Source organism: Phodopus roborovskii, unplaced genomic scaffold (genome assembly GCF_943737965.1).
Source record: "Phodopus roborovskii unplaced genomic scaffold, PHOROB, whole genome shotgun sequence".
In the NCBI taxonomy this organism is placed as follows: domain Eukaryota; kingdom Metazoa; phylum Chordata; class Mammalia; order Rodentia; family Cricetidae; genus Phodopus; species Phodopus roborovskii.
In genome coordinates, this window is record NW_026126639.1 from 5,583,247 (window position 1) to 5,602,447 (window position 19,201).

A 19,201-nucleotide genomic window follows, 5' to 3' on the forward strand; every position below is an offset into this window, starting at 1 on the left:
GAAATAGTCCACACTGCTGATAAAGTGGAGCACGCATATTCACAGGGCAGGTTGCAGACTATTTGATAATTGTGATTTTTATGTAAAAATTATCAAAATAGTCTTCAAACGTTGAAACAGTATGGAATATGTACATGTTCTGGCTTAATGTTTCCTTAAAAATAAAACATTTACCTAGCTATTTCTGCAGTCCCAAATCTTGCCACTATTTGAAAATTTTAGAGAGTTTGGATATTAGCGTCCAAGAAAATGTTGAAGTAAGGAACACTTACAGGCATTTCCAAAAATAGTGCATTAAAGTCTTCTTTAAACCTTGAAGACTTATAACTTTCCTGTCCTGGAACTTGTTACTGGGAGATGGTTGGCTCATTCAACAGCGCCCCCTTCTGGTATGAGCACAGATGGCCAAAATGCAGAGCTCAGAAAGGAGGCTGAACTAATTATATATATCCTAAAGGATACAGTGCCAAATTTTCCAGCCACACTTTTCATGGCACATCTAACTTCTCTCATGTTGGGCCTTTAATTCATATTTAAAATGCATTGCCACAAAAAACAATTGGATAGCTTTGGTTTTTTGCCTCCTTTTGGGGGGAGTTCCATACAGGGTTTCTCTATGTAGCCCTGACTGTCTTGAAATTCCCTCTGTAGACCAGGCCGGCCTAGAACTCATGAGATCCACCTGCCTCTGCCTCCCTAGTGCTGGGATTCAATGTGTGTGCCACCACTACCTGGCTTGGATAGTTTGTTTGTTTTGAAGGAAAATGGCCTCAATGTATAGTTCAGTTTTCTATAGTCGTTTCTTTATAATCTTTACCGTCACCACTAAATGAAGCGGCAGTGTTTACAGCAATGCCTGCTGGGAGCTCAAAGCTGCCTTCTAACAATACCAAAGTTAAAAGACCAAGGGAAGGACAGCCATTCCTGACTCCACGCAGGGAAGATGAACAGATGGATGAGGGAACTGACTCTTTTTAAACTTGAATTCAGAATATTTGGGCAAAATTTAAAAGCACGTTTTAAAGGTGACAGAAATGGTGTTAAATATATTCTGTTATGAAGTCTTTTGGATGTTTAAAAATATACATATAAAATTACATCATTGTTTTGCGTTAGATATATGAATATATGAACACACACACAAGACCCCCTACCTTCAGGTCGAGATTTGTGGTTTAAAGAAATTTAAGTCTACATTTTTGTAGACTAGGCAAACAATTACAGAAACCTTCAAATAACTACTAATGTGTCACAGAAAAGGATATTAAGGTAAATGGTTATGCCAGAGAAAACCTCTAGTTTTTGTGACAAGGCAGGGTTAGGGTGGGGTCCGTAGATTGTTTGCTTACAGGAATGGGTGCCAAGTGGCCTTGAGCCTCGGTTCACTCACTAGTCGACAGCCCCAGTGAGTCGTTTGTATTAGTCCGTGTTGGTCTGTGAACCTGAGTGTGAGGAATCGTCTTGCTTGTCCTAACTGATATGGCAGGCCCAGCCCGCTGTGGGCGTCCATCTCCTGGACTATGTAGGAAAGCAAAGTGAGCATGAGCCAGGTGAGCGAGTCCGTGAGGAGCCAGTGTACCGGACTTGCCTTCCCACCCTGTCTTACCCAGTGAGGCACCGTGACCTGGGACACATCACCGTGACAGTTACCCGGGACGGCTTATAAAGAGACAGTTTATTTTAGCCCACAGCTGTTGAGATTTTAGTCCATGATCAGTGGGCAGACCCCATTGCTTGAGAGCCAGTCAACACATTATCCCCAAGTGTGCGGCACAAGAAAACTACTTACCGCATGCCCAGGAAGCAGAAAGGAGCGGAAGGCACCAGGCCCCGCAGTCCCCTTTCAGGGCTCGCCCCTAGTGGTCAAAGGTTCAGCCTGCAGGACCCACCTGGGGCACTTGGTTCAGGGGTTCCAACTGTAGGCAGGAGTTTCTGCTCCACCAACAGCACCCTGATAAACACACCGAGGCTTATATTAATTACAGATGCTCAGCCAGTAGCTCAGGCTTGTTCCTTGCTAACGCTTACATTTTAACTAACCCACATGTCTTATCTATTCCCTTGTCATGTGACTTGGTACCTTTTTCCCTACGCGCCCTGCTTCCTCGGCTGGCAGGCTGGCTGGCATCTCTCCTTCGACTCCATGCTTCTTCATCCCAGCATCCTTAGTTTGGTTGTCTTGCCTATAATTCCTGCCTGGCCACGGGCCAGTCAGGTCTTTACTGACCAATGAGAGTAACATGCATTTACAGTGTACAGGAGGGTAATTCCACAGCGTTCCAGCAGCGGCATTTTTGCAGTCAGAATCATGGTTGCATTAGTTTTCATAAGCCCAGCCCTTGGGGGCAGAGGTCCTGGGAACTTCAGTTACGGTGTTGTTAGTGCAAGGGTGCTTTGGCTGTCAGGGATAAATGTCACCGGATCTCCCCGCTCATATCTGAGGAGCTGTTGCTGGCTTCGGCCTTTCTGGCTGCTCCTTTGGGAACTGTGCTATACCCTTTTCTAATTAACTTTCTTTTCTTTTCTTTTCTTTTCTTTTTTTTTTTTTTTGAACAGGGGCTAATACAAGAGATAAATGACTTGAGGTTAAAAGTCAGTGAAATGGACAGTGAAAGACTTCAGTATGAGAAAAAACTTAAGTCAACTAAGGTAAGTTTCTCTCTCCTTTTTTTCTTTTTTAAACATGGTCTACCCCTCCGTAAGCAATCTTATTTAAAAAAAAAAAAAAAAAAAAAAGTGCTCTCCAGCTAGTACATGATAGCAAACATATCTTAGGAGTAAACGGTGTTTCCCTGAAGCTCGAGACGCCGAGCTTACCTGCTAGAGTTCCCAGTGGACCCGGGGCTTGATTAATGCTGTCTATGAATTAGCTAAGCTTCCTCATGAACGGATGCTGTTTCTTGGTCCCTTTGCCTTCTCCTGCCTTGTCTTTTCTCATTCCTCTGTCTTCTCTACCAGTCTTTAATGGCCAAACTTTCTAGCATGAAAATCAAGGTGGGTCAGATGCAGTATGAAAAGCAGCAGATGGAGCAGAAATGGGAGTCGCTGAAGGTGTGGTAGACTCTGTCGGGGCCCCCGTGGCTGTTGCCTTCTGGCTTGTGTCGTTTTTTTGCTGTGATAGTGTTTTTTAGTAGCATGCGCATTTATTGTGTGTGTGTGTGTGTGTGTGTGAGAGAGAGAGAGAGACCTGTTCATTAAGAATACATACTCCCTGATTAAAAGGACAGTGAGATCACTACACTAGTGTAAATAATAAACAGGTAAAATATGAAAGTCTTAGCTTATAAGCTTTTTTCTTAGACAATCTGACCCCCAAGCATAATAAAATAATTGCTAAAAGTTCAGCTGTGGAAGACTTCCACCTCAATAACTGGAGCCTGCCCTCCTCTGTTAGGGTTTTCTGGAAGGTCAGTGTGTATGATGAGTCCGCCATTATGGCGGGGAAGAGCCCTGCAGGAGGATGGGCTAGCGCAGCTTGCAGGGCGATGACGGTTTCTGAACTTGACTCCGTCCTTAGCGTAAGTCAGGAGTACTAGGCCAACCTGGCCTCCTGCGTGGCTTTTCCACAGCACTGCACATACAGAAAGCTGAGTGAAGATTCTGCCACACTGAATAAAAGGCAGGTGTGCTGCCATTGCACAACTAGTTTCTGCCTCAGCAGCTGGTGCTTTGTAAAGCAAAACTGAAATTTAAAATGTTAGCAAATGCATCAGCGGCCTCAGAAGCTTTTTCAGGTACGCCATCAAAAGGAAGGCTTAAATCCTCTCTTTCTAGTTTCCTCTTTCCCATTGCTGCAGAAGTCTGTCTCACTCAGTGATGAGGGTCAGTTATGTGAGCCACGATTTGGTCACAGTCACCCTTGCCTACTGACACCCAGTTTTTATCCCAGAATCATTGAGTGTCACCTTGAAATGCTGAGGAATCCAAGCAAGCGTTTTTGAATTTGTATTTTATTTCACTTTTATGACGAGTGTCTAATTTTGGCCATCTTCTTTGATTAACTTGGTGAGACTTTTTGATTTAATGCAGACAGAACTTCAGCGAATACCATATCCTGGTTATTCTTCTGTTTCTGCTTACATTTACTCATGAACTTAAAACAACCACACTGTAATTATCACAGATTACTCATATTAGTAATGCTTACCATCGCTCTGTCTAATTTGTGTTTGTGTGTACGTTTTTGCAGATTTTTGTCTCATTCACGTAGTCTGAGTTTTGACTTACAGGGCTATTTATGCTCTACAAATATTCCTCTCCTGCCATAGTCTACTGTTGTAAAACAAATTTGTGATTTCATAGGATGAATTGACATCTTTAAAAGATCAACTGGAGGAGAAGGAATGTGAAGTAAAAAGGCTCCAGGAGAGAGTGCTTTGCAAGGCAAAGGGAGATGGCATGGAAATCCTTGATCGAGGTAAGACCGGCTGTCTGTCACTTGACACCTTGCTCTGTTAAAATGCTGTGAACTAAGGAGAGCTGCTAATCACAATGGTGGCCAGCTTTTATAGGGGGTGCGTGTGGGCTAGAGATTTATGTGGGGAGTGCTGCCCACTCGGGATTGGGGATTGGAAGCAGCCTGAACTGCTCTTTGTCACCACGGGGCCAGCTAAGTATGGGATCTGAACACCAGGGTTTAGGAAACCTCATGGCAGTCTGACCCTGACCCTGTGTCCCCAGTGGACCTGCCTCCTTGCCTGGGTTATTTTGGAGATTAGAGTTCCAGGGTTTTTTAGGGTAGAGTTTTTGTTGTGACGTATGCTGACTTCCAGTCCGATGGGTTTTCCTGTGCAGATGAAAATGTTAAAAAGAAGCTCAAAGAGAAAAGTAAGGTTTTGGTCGTTCCCAACAGCCTCTCGTTTGCCAGCAATGCTACTCCGTCCTTCGCATGTTTAAAACATTTCTGCCACTAAACACGTGCAGCTGCTTCATCAACAAGCCCCCCCCCCCCATTTCTTCACGGCGTACAGAGCAGAGGCTAGACAGGCAGACCATAAGGAGGAAAGGATCTTGTTACAGGCTTGTCCTGCGCCCATTCGCTTCCCAGAGTGGGCAGGCCACCCAGAGAAGGGAGCTCAGACAGCCTGGTCCCTGTGGTGTGGGTGACACAGATCCAGAGGACAACACAGCACACAGATCTGCGGAGACTCGGCCCCAGTCACCATGGCCGGAGCCTGTGCTGAGCTTCGCTCCATCTGCTTCAGGACTCATTGCTATGTGTGAGGTCTACTGTGGAGCTTTACGGAGCCCCATAAACGTAAATCCTTACTTGACCGCAGAGCGTGAATTCATAGGTTAAGGGAGCTTGCTTTAAAACAAACAAACCTCAGCAGTTCCTAATTGAAAATGCATCAGTACAGTTTTTAAAATCACTAGAATCCTCCATAAGTTGGTAACTTTAGCTATATATTCTCCTGTTCCCATATTCCCTGTTTTTTTCTTTTTTGTTTCCGTGTTTTAATGGTAGGCTCACTTAGGGTTGAATTTCATTTTTTATGAAAAGAACTTTAAGTTTCCATGTTTCAAGTAACACTTGTACTTGGTTACCAGATTTTAAGGAGAGTCACATTCTGCTCACGGTGGCTGCGGTGTCTGTTTTAGGACAGTTTAGAAATGAGGCTTGTAGATGACGCAGGGCACTCTGCCGTCTGCGGACCGACTGCTGGCTTCTCAGCATGCCTGCTCACACGAACACAGGCTCGGGCTCTCAGCGTGGCATCTCCAGCTTGGTTGTGACTGAGCACCGCCACTCTGCCTTGGTCACTGTGAATGCCACCCTCGGCTGCGCTCACTCACTGCCCGCCACTCTGTTTTTGAAAACTCTGTACTGTCCTTGCTGCTGCGTCCATCTGTCATCGTCAGTGTTTATAGAGCAGGGCTTTGTCCGTTCTCTAAGGAGGGGTCTCTGCTCCTCCCCCGCCCACATTGCTGTCTTTCTGGAGCGACAGCTGTGTGGGTGAGGTAGAAAGCGCTCACCTCTTACTGTCCCTAAGGGAGGACCCTTGCCATGCTTACCCTGAAACTTTCCAGACAGAAGAGCACGCGGCGGCTGCCCTCACTGGTTACGGGTTAGCTGACGAGCCTCCTAACAATGTTGCTTCATTTTCAGACATCGAAGTACAAAAGCTGAAAAAGGCTGTGGAGTCCCTGATGGCAGCAAATGAAGAGAAGGTGCAGTTGGGACTTAAGTCTCGGTCTTGTTATGCTCTGCAGTATCATCATGGCTGTTGCGTACAGTTCCTTGAGCTGCTCCACCTGGACAGGACATACTCAGGATTCCACTCACGTTAAGGGCCCTCCTTGTCTGTCCCTGCCTGAGTGTGCACTTTTTCGGTGACTTCACACGTGTGTGTGTGTGTGTGTGTGTGTGTGTGTGTGTGTGTGATAGAGAGAGAGTGTGTGTGTGAGTGTTTGAGTGTGTGTGTGAATGTGTATGAGTGTGTGTGAGTGAGTGAGTGTGTGTGTGAGTGTGTGTGTGTGTGAGTTAGTGTGTGTGTGTGTGTGTGTGTGTGTGTGTGTGTGTGTATACAGAATAGAGAGAGGCCAGCAGCCTAGGTTCCAAGGAAATCCTGATGGCCTCCTTCCCTGTTTGGATTTAGAAAATACTGAGGCCCTCGGAGTCCTCTACATTTAGATGAGAGGGTAGGGCCATTGCACGGTATATTCTGGGAACTCTGGGCCACCATCACCTCTGAAGGGTGGAGCCCACCTTCACAGAGGCACACACAGCCTCGGAGAGAGAGGATAGCACACCGCTGTGGAAACACCGCTGTGGAAACACTGGGGCGTCTGTCACTGCACTCCTGGCGTCGGCCATACCTGGGATGGTCTCGGCTTCCGGGAGTGAAATGACAGAGAGCAGACAGGGCCCTGGGTCACTCTTGGCCCCCGCTGGTGTCAGTTGGGCTCTTTGCTGTGCGCTGGTTCCCTCACCCATAATGGCTTTCAGTGTCTTCCTAAACAAAGACCTGTCCTGGCAGACCCTGGTTGCCTGACAACCGTCGGATTCAGCTTATAACACCAGGGCGCCTGCCCCTCTCTCTCTCTCTCTCTCTCTCTCTCTCTCTCTCTCTCTCTCTCTCTCTCTCTCTCTCGTCCCTTAGTGAGTGGAGCAAAGGGACATTTCCCAGAAAAGACTAATTCCAAGGAGTAAAAAACTACAAAATGCCCAAGAGATAGTTCTTCTTTCTAATGACTTCCTCCATTGCTTGCTAATCTTTTTCATATATTTACTATTTCCTCGTATCTTCTGCGTGCGTGCGTGCGTGTTTGTGTGTGCAAGCGTGCGCGCCCGAGCATATGAAAGCTGAAGTTAAGGTCAGGCTGACTTCAAATGTCACCCTATTCTCCATCTTATCTTTGAGACATTCATCGACCCTGGAGCTTGGTGTTTGAGCTAGACTAGCCTCTGGTCAGTAGGCCGTGGGAATCCTTTTCTATCTTTCTAACCCTTTCCTGAAGTGCTGAGGTTACTGCTCACATACCTGGCTTTTATGTGTATGCTGGGGATGTGAACTCTGGAATTTTATCCACTGGGATCAAACACAAGTCATCGGGGTCAATGTTGGGTCTCTACCACTGAGCTGTATCACTGGCCCTTGATTTTATTGTTGTTAAATGCTGTTATATCAGTTTTATTTTTAAAGATGGCAGGTTAAAGAATTTGTAAGCTCAGAGGTGCTGTTCATATATACGCCTGTGATACACACAGGAAAAATACAGATATTGCCACTTTTACTAGAGTTTGGAAGTGTTTTCAAGGAATGTAAACAGTTCACAGAACTTACCTTTACTGTTTGAAAACTACAGTAGTGGTGATGGTTTGTGTTATTCACAGGATCGGAAGATAGAAGATCTCCGGCAGTACCTGAACAGGTACAAGAAAATGCAGGACCCAGCGATTCTGGCCCAAGGTAATAAAGTAGAGTAATTCCTGGAAACCTTCCTACTCTCCACTTAAAGTTAGCCAGCATTGAGCTTACATGTTTGGACTCAATTTCTTAATGTGGTTCATTATCCCAGATTGGGTGGCTTGCGTGTGTATTGACATAGTGCTAGGCACTGGAAGAAAAACCAGTATGTCTGGAATCCTGGGGAGGGTGTGGCGTGATGTCACGAGAGGACTCTCAGTAGGGCTGGACATCTGCTCTTAAACAAGTGCAGAGAATCCAGTGAGGTTTTGTTTTGTTGGCCTGAGATCTTGAACCTAGGGCCGTGCACGGAGCTACACCCCCAGCCTGGGACAAGGGGCTGAATAACAAGTTTGCAACATGACCTTTGCCATGAGAAACACCAGTATCAGGAGCAGGGAGTTAGTCAGAAGACTCTTGCAGTCACTGTGACTGCAGAGACTGGGGGTCTGCACTGAGGAGATGTGGTAAGGCTGTGATAGGCTGAAGTAGCTGATGGGCATGAAGCAAAGGAAAATAAATCAACAAACATAGACATTTGTGGCTAAAGCCACCCATAAGTGATGGTGCCATTTACCGAGGCCAGGGAGTGTGAGCTCCTCTTTGAACATGTGAAGTTCTATTGCCTCACCTGCAGAGGACCATTCTCAAATGTGGACAGACCGAGGGTCATTGGAAACAGACAGAATGTTAGAGGACTTGTTCCTATGAATATGCGGGTCGTTGTCACCCTAACGATGAGAAGCATTGAAAGCATGGATTGCGTTCAAGAGATGTTTTAGTTAGGGCTCTTGTGCTCTGCCAAAAACACCATGCCCGAAAGCAGCTTGGAAAGGAAAAGCCTTTCTTTCAGCTTACCTTTCCACATCATTGTCCATCACTGAGGGAAGTTCAGGGCAGGGACTCACACAGGGCAGGAACCTGGAGACAGGAGCTGAAGCAGAGGCCATGGAGGGTGCTGCTTACTGGCTTGCTCAGCCTGTTTATTTATGGACCCTCAGGACCACCAGGCCAGAGGTGGCATCATTCACAATGGGCTGGGCTCTTTCCCATCAATTACTAGTCAAGAAAATGCCAGGCAGGCTTGCCCACAGCCTAATAATCAGGTGGGGGCATTTTCTCCTCCCAGATGATTGTAGCCAGTGTCAGGTTGACATAAAAGCTAGCCAGCACAAGAATAGTTGTGAAATACCCAGGAGTTTGAAATTTTATATTTAAAATTAATTTATTTGTTAGTGCTTGGAATCTGCCTTGAACATGCTAGGTAAGGGTTCTGCCACTAAGCTACACTCTCAGAAGTTTTAATGCTGATGAATTAATGAATCAAAAGAAAAAAAAAGATTCTCTACTTTGGACCAGGAGATTCAAAACAAACAGATAAATAGATTGCAGTGGATATCATCTTTTTTATTCATAATGAAGCTGCCCACTGTCCATGAGGATAACCACACCAAGGATAACTTGTGAGAGCAAGTTTTCTCCTGCCATGTGGGGTCTAGGCCTAGAACTCACGTCATCTGGCTTAGCAGCAAGCCCCATTTCCCACTGAGCCATAGCACACGTCACGGAAATCATGCGCTGCTATGGTGGAGAGCTCCATAAAAAGTGTTTCCTCCCTAAGACCTATTTATTCAGTTACCTTTTTACTCTTCCCAAAACTCTATTATTTATTTTTATTTTATGCGCATTGGTGTTTTGCCTACATATATGTTTGAGTGAAGGTATCAGCTCTTGGCGTTATAGACAGCCATGAGCTACTATGTGGCTGCTGGGAATTGAACCCAGGTCCTCTGGAAGAGCAGCCAGTGCTCTTAACCACCGAGCCATCTCTCCAGCCCCCCCCAAAACTCTAATAACATTTAAAATCTAGTGAAATTGGGATAAAATTGCAGTAAACCCTCAATTTAAAAGCTATGGCTGTGTTGGAGAGATTGCTCAATGGCAGAGGACTGGAGTTTGGTTCCCATAACCACTTGTAGCTCCAGTCCCAAGGCATGCAGCACCCTCCTCTGGCCTCTGTGGACACGATCACCCACATGGTATACATACACACAGTCATAAATAAAAGTCAAATAAATCTTAATAAAATTATGGTGTAGTGGGGCGAGCTGGAATAGATAGGAATCTAGGAAGGAGATAAGTGAGTAGGTGAATACAGTTGATAGGTGTTAGGCCCAAGTGGAGAAGATCCCCACAGACCACTAGGGAGACAGACCCACCGAACTGCAAAAGCGAGGTTTATTGTTCCATCCAACCATGATGGGGACTTTGTCTAGTTAGCTGATGCAGCAGCCTCCATAGAAAGTGGCCACCTAGTCTACTGCAGGAGTTTTAAAGACAAAAATCACAGGATTACATCAGTAGGTAGGGAGAGGCATGGGTCACACCCTGATTGGTTGACATTTGGGCAACAATTAGGGGAATTTCTTGGGAGTCAGGGTAACTGGTCTGTTAACCTTTTTGATTGGTTGCCTACAAATGGGAACATTTGGTGGTTTCCAGACTTTGTTACTGGCAGGTGTTCTCATTGGTGGTGCTGGGAGGGAACATTCTGTGTTTTCTATGGCTTTGTCTGTCTCTTGGAGTCTCTTTGTGGCCAAACACAGTTTCCAGGTACCAAGGCTAAGAGGAAGGTTGTCTTGGAGTTTTGTGTTTATTTTTGGTCCTTCATACTTGTTTCTTACAGGTGGCCTGTTACTCACAACACAACTAAATTTCCTTGAGGCTAGGGGCAAGGGTGGCCTGGGTGTGTTCTGAAGGCTTGAAGCCTTTTTGTGTTTAGTTTAACCCTTTCAATAGGTAGGTAGGTGGATGGATGGATGGATGGATGGATGGATGGATGGATGGATGGATGGATGGATAGATGATACATAGATAGATCAATCTAACTTTTTTGAGATAGGGTCTCATATAGCCCAGGCTGGCCTTGAACTTGTTAAGTAGCCAAAGATGATTTTGAATTTCTGATTCCTCGGCTCCCACTTCTTGAGTGCCAGGATTACAGGTAAGAGTTCCCAAACCAGGCTAAACTAATATTTATAAAGCCTGGGGATTTTAAAGCAAAATTACAGTGTATTCTTGGAATAAATTTGGATTTGTTTCTTTTTCGGAAACATCTTTTCTGTCAGTGCTGTATCAAACCTGACTCCTTCTGTTAATACCACTGGTGGGTACTTAGTATGACCTGGGTAATAGGCCTTAGTTACTCATAGTTTAAGATCTCTATCCTAGGTTGTTACAAGCAGTTTTCCCCGCCAGCCTGGTCCCAGAGCCACGTCAGCCCCAAATAACACACAGAGACGCGGTATTAGATATAAAACTGTTGGGACTTACCTAGCTCTGTCTTAAATATTAACTCATTTCCATCCATCCAAGTGTTTCCATGTAGTCTCATCTTAACTGGAGAGAGGGTCTGGACTGCTTCTGTCACGTCCTACATCTTGACTTCTGTCTACTACATCTCCCAGAATCCTCCTTGTTTCCTAGTCCCGCCTATCTTGCTTTCCTATTGGCCAACAGGGCTTTATTCATTAACCAATAAGAGAAACATATATACAGAATGACATCTCCCATCGCTAGGTTCTGTGTGTAGCTGATTTTCATATGAAGCCAGGGAACCATGGCTGTTTATGTTTTGGGCTGGCTCAGTGGCTTAGCAGTGCAGTGCATATTTAACAAAAAGAAAGAAAAGAAATGCATAGTTATGATTCTTTGTGGTGATGTATTATTTATGATTTATTAAAGCTTGCCGGGGATTCAGAAAGTAAAGTCAGCCTTAAGCTATAGAGTTCAGGCAGTGGTGGTACACATCTTTAATCCCTGGACTCAGCATTAAGAAGGAGGTAGCTGGATCTATCTCTGTTAGTTCAAGGCCACACTGACTACACAAAATTGACCCAGTCTTAAAGAAACAGCTCACACACGGGGAAGAGGAGACAGGAGGACATGGCTGGGCAGAGAGAGGGATATGAGGAGGAGGAGACAGGAGCTCAGAGCCTTTTGCCCCTGAGGATTCCTGGAGAGCGGATAGCCATTTCAGCTGGGTAGAAGTAAGAGCTCCTGGCTTGGCTGCTTTGCTTCTCCGATCTTCAGCTTGAAGACTGAACCCCAAAATCTGCCTCTGGGTCTTTTATTTTTCGTGTTACATGTTGTGATTATTGATTCTCCTGCCAAAGTGAACTACAGCAGCATGTACTCCGTCTTTTCCAGGCCAGGATGGTGCGTGTGAGGGTCTGTTCCACTCCAGCTCCAGCACCACCCTGCTGGACGCACAGGGCTGCAGTGACCTGGAGAGAAGCACCTCTTCTGCATCAGGGCTGGGGCCTCCCAGCAGAGACCTGTTCAACACGAGTGCTCCGGAAGAGGTACCTCCACAGACACCGTTAGTGTTAACGGGCTGTGTCTTCATGGCTGTGTTCGCTGCTGGTGCCGTCGCCATTGGCCCATTCTGTCTGTTCCCGTGTGCTGGCAGCCTCTTTTCCTTCTTAAATGTGTGCTTCCTCCTCTTTCTAATGGATGCTTTGGGCAGAGTCACAAACTCAATAAAAACTAGGCATGTGCCTGTAGATCCAGCTGTGTAAGAGGCTGAGGCTGATGGAAATTTGAGAGCAGCCTAGAAGGACCCTGGTCTCAAAAACAAAATTATGAGCACCTTTGCGATAGATTCCCTAAAATGGGAGATTACAGTCTGCCCTCTTAAAGACTGAATACCAAGTGAGTCAGGTGAAGGTAGGTGAGGTGTATGAACAAGCCTGGTTTGGTTGTGACTGAAAAAGCAATCCGAGGACAGTGAAGTCTTTGATTCATCTACGTTCATCTAAGTGGCGGGACCGTCTGTTAGTTGTGTGCTGCATACCAGCCCCGAACTCTGGGCAGATACCGGCAGGGGCACCCCACGTGTGTCTGCCCCGCCCAGGAGCAGCAGGGAGGCTTGTCACTGCACTGTCTGGTTATGGAGGCATCCTATTAGAACTGCCTAAGACAGCTTGGCTGCCTCACAGTCCCGTGGTGAGAGCGTCCTGAGGACGCATCTCCTTAACTCAGAAGTCATTTGCATCTCTGCTGCAGCCACAACTCAGCCAGATTCATAGAGAACATACGATCTACATCTTAAGGTTCAAGGCGCCACAGCGCGAGAGCACACGGTGCAATGATTCTGGAAAACAATCACCATTTAACCAGCTTGCGCCTTCTCACATTTAAAATGAGGCCTTCCCTTCTCCAAAGATCTTCAAATGTCCTTCCCAGGAGTTGTCTTCCATTCAGGGCGATGTGTAGCGGTCCCTCAGGGAGTTCCAAGAGCATCGCTCTGAACAACGTAACGGTGCTGGGACCTAACCTAACACAACATCTGTCACCACACCCAGCACGACTGATGAGTCAGGAATGGGTAACGGCTGCACACACCACTTAAGGAGGGGAAGATGAAGGCACACGCCTGTCCCTGGTCCATAAGAGTTCCAAACCCAGCTGGACAGGTAGTCTCATCGGCGGCCAGCTCCCAGCTTCAGCGCTCATCGTTCTTCTGGCCATGTCCACGGTCCGTGTTCTTTCCCCCTCGAAACGTGTTCAAATGATTGTCGTCCCCGCTTTGTAAAGTGCCGTTGAGGTCCACACCGCCTCTCGTCCCCTGCTGTGCCTGCCCACTTGAGCTGATTCGGTGCCTGACTTCACAAATAGAACGCCCTCGGCACCTCAGTCCACCGCATTAGAGACACGCTTGTCTGAGCATTCCTTGTAGAACGATAAGTAAGGGACCCAGAGACAGATACTGGGCTTCAGTCTTCGGGCTGAAGGTCAGAGAAGCAAAGCAGCCGGCCACTAGCTCTCACCTCTAGCTCAGGCTGAAAGGGCTGATCCTGTCTCCACGAGCTCTCACCAAGCCCAAGCTGAAACCTCTCAGCGTGGCTGAAGAATTCAGCGCCTTGCTATCCTCATTGTGGCTGGAGAATTCAGAGCCTTACTGTCCTCAGTGTGGCTGGAGAATGAATGCCAGCTCTGAGACCCTGTTTCTGGCATTAAAGGCGTGAGCAGCCCAGGGTGGCCTTGAACTCACAGAGATCCATCTGCCTTTGTCTCCTGAGTGCTGGGATTAAAGGTGTGTGCCTCCACTGCCTGGCCTCTATGGCTGACTGGTGTGGCTGCTTTGCTATTTTTATCTCCGGTGGTTTTAATAAGTCATAAAGAATATATTACCACAATTCCTTACTGCCTCCCAGGGCCCAGGCTCCCTTCAGGGCCACTGGGTAGAGTCTAATAGCCGGCAGTACCTGTCCCCGGATTCCCCGAGTGCAGGGTGGCCTTTGCCCCGAGGTCACACCACATCTTAGTATAATTGCTGTCCGGAGAGTCAGGAGCCGGGACGGTCTCGTTCAGCTCAGTGCTGCTCTGCCCACAGCTGCTGCCTTTCACCTTCCCTCCCTTCTCTCCATCTGTTGTTCATAATCCCATAATGAAAAATTAATGTTTGGTGATGAATCTCTTTTTCTAGTCCTGTTTTTCTCCCCTTTCAATTCTGGGCATCTTAATGAATGCAAATGCTCTGCATTAAGCTACACCACCAGTCCCGAGAAAGCAAACGTCGAATTGAGTGAAAATTAATTCAAAGAGAAAACCACTAACATTGGGCGTTTAACTTTTAGAGAGTACTGGAACAGTTCACTAATCAAGATTTTAGTTATGAAATAAGATACAGGAAGAAGCTCCGCTCCATGCTTTTTAAATATGTTTATATTGAGAGGGGACAGTGCTTTTGTTTTATATTGAGACAGAGGCTCACTTTGTAGCCCAAGACAGCATAGAACCAGTGATCTTCCTGCCTCAGTCTTGGGCAGGGGTGGGGATAGGAGAGGGGGCAGACTTTGATAGCCAATAAGTGTGCTGCATGTAGAGAGGGAGTCCTTATATATGTAGAATATACCAGATTATTCTACAGTGTTTGCTGCATGAGTCTTGGCTTAAAGGTTTGTTTCTATATATTGTATGTGCATGAGTGCACTCTGCATGCATGCAGTTTCCAGAGTGGTCAGAAGAGGGCACCAGATCCCCTGGAACTGGAGTCTGTAACAGACATTGTGATCCACCATGCCGGGAACTGAACCCAGGTTCCCCGGATGAGCAACCAGTAACTATTGAGCCATCTCTCCAGCCTTCATGAATTCCAGTTCAGTGATGTTTTGTTTGTCGTAAACGATTGCTCCAAACTGAACAAAAATGGTGTGAAGAGAATTGATAGAGTTCAACCTTATTTTTAAAGGAAAGCCAGCAGGGGAAAAAAATTGAAGTTGGAACTGAAACCTTAAAGTTTGAAAGAGAAATCAAAGAAACAGGTCAGTGTGTTAGTGCATTTTCCCCATAATTAGGAGTCCAGGGAAATCGTTGAACTTCAGGATGAGTGCTAAAGAGATTACTGAGCATTGACTGCAAAGACTCAAACCAAAACCCAACCACGAAAATAAAATAAAATAAAAACAAGAACAGAACAGAGCTCTGTGTTACAGTAATAATGGTGTTTTATGAGTTTCCATGGTGCCATCACTCAATAATGGGCAAAACTGACGAGCTGAGTCCGTTGCTTCTTCATCAAGTCGAGCTTTGCTGGCTAAGCACACCCAACTCCATCTTGCCGCCCCTGGTTTTTGGGTTCTGGGAGCTCAGAGGCAGGAGAGGCTGCCTGTTGGTGGGTGAAACTGTTGCTGATTAAGTAGTTGGCGTTGGCGTGTGTCCACTCTGTCTCTGCCTGGCACACTGAGAGTAAGCAGCCAGGCTAGTGCAGGCGTGTAGGATGCACACCTGTAATCTCATAGGAGGTTGAGCTCATGGCTGGCCTAGGCTATGTAGGAGATCCTGAGCAAAAAGAGAGTTAGAAAAGAGGGTGTGTGTGAGAGAGAGATTGAGAGAGAGAGAGAGAGAGAGAGAGAGAGAGAGAGAGAGAGAGAGAGAATGAAGGAAGGTACGTGGAGTTGGTAGGAAAGGGAGAATATTACGATTAAATTTTTAACTTTAAAAAATAATAAAAATTAAAGAGCGAGGGAAGACAGAAGTATGGCTGGGAATATGGCTCGGTGTTGAAACACTGGAGGTATGCCAAGCCAGCAAATAGTTAAATGAGGAGACCACTGATTGGCTGACCTGGGGTTCACTGAACAATTTTTTTAGTGTTTCCTTTGTGAGCCCTTGATGCCAGTCACACTCTCTTCCCCTGTTCCCATTTATTACGGAACACTACAGCCCTAGGACCCAGAGGTGTTTGAGAAAATGGGGTCTACATTTTATTGTTTTACGGTGTGGCTGTTACTACATCAAGTATGTTAACTGGTAACTGCAGAGTATGTTCTAGCTGATTTTAATGCATTTTTCGTCAGTTATGACAGTTGAGCTTAATCGCCTTGTTCACACATAAAAGAATATTAACACACATGACGTATGTTATGTGTTAGTGCTTTGTTTACCATGTGTTTGTGCTGAAGAGAGGAGTCAGTGCCGTGGCGCTGGCATTCTGTGGGCTTTTAACGTGATCAGACCTCAGTGCTTTCTGTGGTGTGAGGTACTTTCTTATTCAGGGTATTCTCTGTCTTAGAACCAAATCAAGCTCCACGGTGTTTCCTTCCATTAATACCTCATTTACAGAGATGTTTGTGCCCTGGGGTGATTTTATAAATACGGGTGTATACGATTTAGATAGACCAATTCTGTTATGTTTTGCTACTTTGTTTTGCGTGTTTGGTTGATTTTCTTTTTACTCATAATCTTTTGCAGTTTCACACCAGCATCCTGCAGGCTTCAGTCTCGTCACTGTTATTACCGTCTGTGGGTGTGGAAACCTCTGAAAAGTCCAAGTTGCCTACTAAGCCTGAGGCTTCGTTTGAAGAGAAGTATGTTATTTATGGACTAACATTTTGACATCAGTGTTCAGAGAAATGGAGTTCCCAAACGATAGGAACGCGTCACACTCATTTACAGACGCTCTTTTTACCATCGGTTCCGTAATGTTAAGTGAAACGTAGGAATCGGGAAGTGACAGGAGAGGACCCTGGGGAATGAGGGAGTGAGGTAGAGGGCCGTTAGGGAACTTGGGGGTAACCTGGTGACTGTCAGAAGGTGAAGGCTGGGTGCCATGAGTCTGTCTGAAGGGTGACCCTGAACTTGTCACAACTGGAACAGTCACATCTCAATAGGCAAATAGATACTCTGCCAGAAAATTCTCAGACTGATTGCCTAAATTTGAATTAGGCCTAACAAAACGTTTAAAAATTAGAAATAGCTTTTTTTTGCATTATTATTTATTATGTTTTTTTAAACATTTCTGTTTGCTTAGAATGTGTACAGATCGGCCTTAGTGATGGGCTCTTTGGGACTTCACCATTGTAAACCTAGGAAATGCGTGTGTGGTTTTTCATTCATGACATTAACAGGTGCCTTTTTAAAAATATATCGTAGTGATGGAAAAGCGATCCCGGGCGCTGCCGCTGAAGCCGAGTTATGCGATGGCCTTTCGTAAGTGGTGTGTTGTTGAGTGTGAAATATGATCAAGGTTGGAAAGATGTGTTATGCTCGGGTAACCATCACTAACAGTGGTCCGTTGAGGCTGATCCCCTCATGAGTACACGACCGCATGTGATGCCGTGACAGGCCGGGCTGGAGGGCTGATGCTTACAAGGAAACACCCCTTTCCCGGCACCTCACGCCTGCTGTTTGCAGATCTTTAGTCTCCCTCGTTAGTGTTCATTTGTAGCTCAGGACTTTCGATTCATTTTTGTGCTGGCATTTGTGCTTTTGACTGCAGGAGAAAAGTCTCCCAGAGGCTGTGACAGCGGGCAGGGCCGCCCTCTGCATTAGACTTTAGTAAACTGGCCTGTTGTGAATGTTTGTGCAAGTGAACGTCTGGATCAGATTAGGAAAACCCATTTCCAGAGCAGAACTTGGGAGAGATGTTTCTGTTTCTCTGTTATCTTTCATGTTTCTTGGCAGCCAGTGCTACTGACAGCTTCTTACGTGAAAGCAGAGATGCCTTCAGAAGTTGGGTTGCATAGTTGTTGTAGTTTTTTGGAGTAATCACATCCCTCCCCTAGTCTGGCTCCCTGCTTTACCTTCCTATTTTGTCTTGTTTGCTTGGGATCAGGCCTCTCGCCTCCGGCGCGCCAAGCACACTCTGGCACCGAAGTACACCCCCAGTCCCTCCGTGTTTTTGAAACTGGCTCCATGTTTGTGCGTTTAGTTTTTGAGCAATATCATCTCCAGCTGTGTATAACTGAACGCTAATTATGTAAAAGGGAAAGTCTCTGTGATTTGCAGACTCCTTCTGCCTTCCTAGGCTAGCAGATTAATTACTGTGGGCAGTAACAAGGGCTCCTCTTCTGCAGAGGATCTCAACCTGTGGGTTGAGACCCCTTTGGGGATGTGTGGAATGACCCTTCCACAAGGGTCACTAAGATCAGAAGACACTGATTTTGCATTATGATTCGTAACAGTAGCAGAATTACAGTTATGAAGTAGCAGTGTAAACAGTTCTCTGGTATTAAAGGGTTGCAGCGTTAGGAAGGTTGAGAGACACTGCTTTACTGCATTTTTTTTTTTTCTTCCTCCTCCCTCCCACCCTCCTCTCCTCTTTAATTTCATCCTCCGCTCCTTTCTCATGTTTGGAGACAGGCTTTGTCTTGATAGCCTAGGCTGCCCTCACATGTTGAGCAATCTTTCCTGAGTACTGGAATTGCTGGTGTGCCCCACAAAACCTGGTTTACTTCGCTTTGGCAGACTCAGAAAAGTCATCCCTCTTTGAAAGAAGAGTGAACTTTGATTCTTCAAGGAGAAGGATTAGATCTAACAGTGTGCATGCACACGCTTCTAAGAAATCCCTGGTGTAAATGTGTAAGTGCCACTGGTCCATGGAAAACACTGATATTGCCAGGGCAGGCTTAAGTGTTTTTCCAGCTACTGTGACATGTGAGGGACAGTTTGTGTTATTGGCAGGACAGTTAACCACCCTGCTTTTAAAAGAACTAAATGCTGCAATTCACTTAAGCACATAAGTGCTTGCTTGGACCTAGGTTTCCTTCTATTACCAAGATTCAACCCCCAGACAGTTTTTAGTTTCCTTCTAAGACGATCTGTGTAGACACAGGAACCAGAGTCAACTCACTGTTAATTCTAATTATTGCTGTTTCTGTTGTTAGAACTTCAAGTCTGCAAAAATCCAGCAGCCTGGGCAACCTGAAGAAAGAGGCATCAGATGGCTTGGTGAGTTCTCTGGGGGTGGTTTTGTTTTCTTTTCTTTTTTCTCCCTCCACCTCCTT

General features: G+C 45.9%; 1 protein-coding gene across 3 annotated transcripts in view; it reads left to right on the forward strand.

The window, feature by feature from the left end:
- Ppfibp1 (PPFIA binding protein 1) overlaps positions 1 to 19,201 on the forward strand; it is a 57,083-nt gene that overhangs the window by 19,771 nt on the left and 18,111 nt on the right. For 2 of the 3 annotated variants that reach the window (XM_051173385.1, XM_051173386.1), the window contains exons 6-14: positions 2,557 to 2,649; positions 4,303 to 4,417; positions 4,795 to 4,827; positions 6,110 to 6,171; positions 7,838 to 7,913; positions 12,120 to 12,274; positions 16,668 to 16,783; positions 17,349 to 17,405; positions 19,082 to 19,145. In XM_051173385.1, the coding sequence (XP_051029342.1) occupies positions 2,557 to 2,649; positions 4,303 to 4,417; positions 4,795 to 4,827; positions 6,110 to 6,171; positions 7,838 to 7,913; positions 12,120 to 12,274; positions 16,668 to 16,783; positions 17,349 to 17,405; positions 19,082 to 19,145 (771 nt within the window). The remainder of the gene's footprint in view (positions 1 to 2,556; positions 2,650 to 4,302; positions 4,418 to 4,794; positions 4,828 to 6,109; positions 6,172 to 7,837; positions 7,914 to 12,119; positions 12,275 to 16,667; positions 16,784 to 17,348; positions 17,406 to 19,081; positions 19,146 to 19,201) is intronic. The other variant, XM_051173387.1, reaches the window with a different exon arrangement.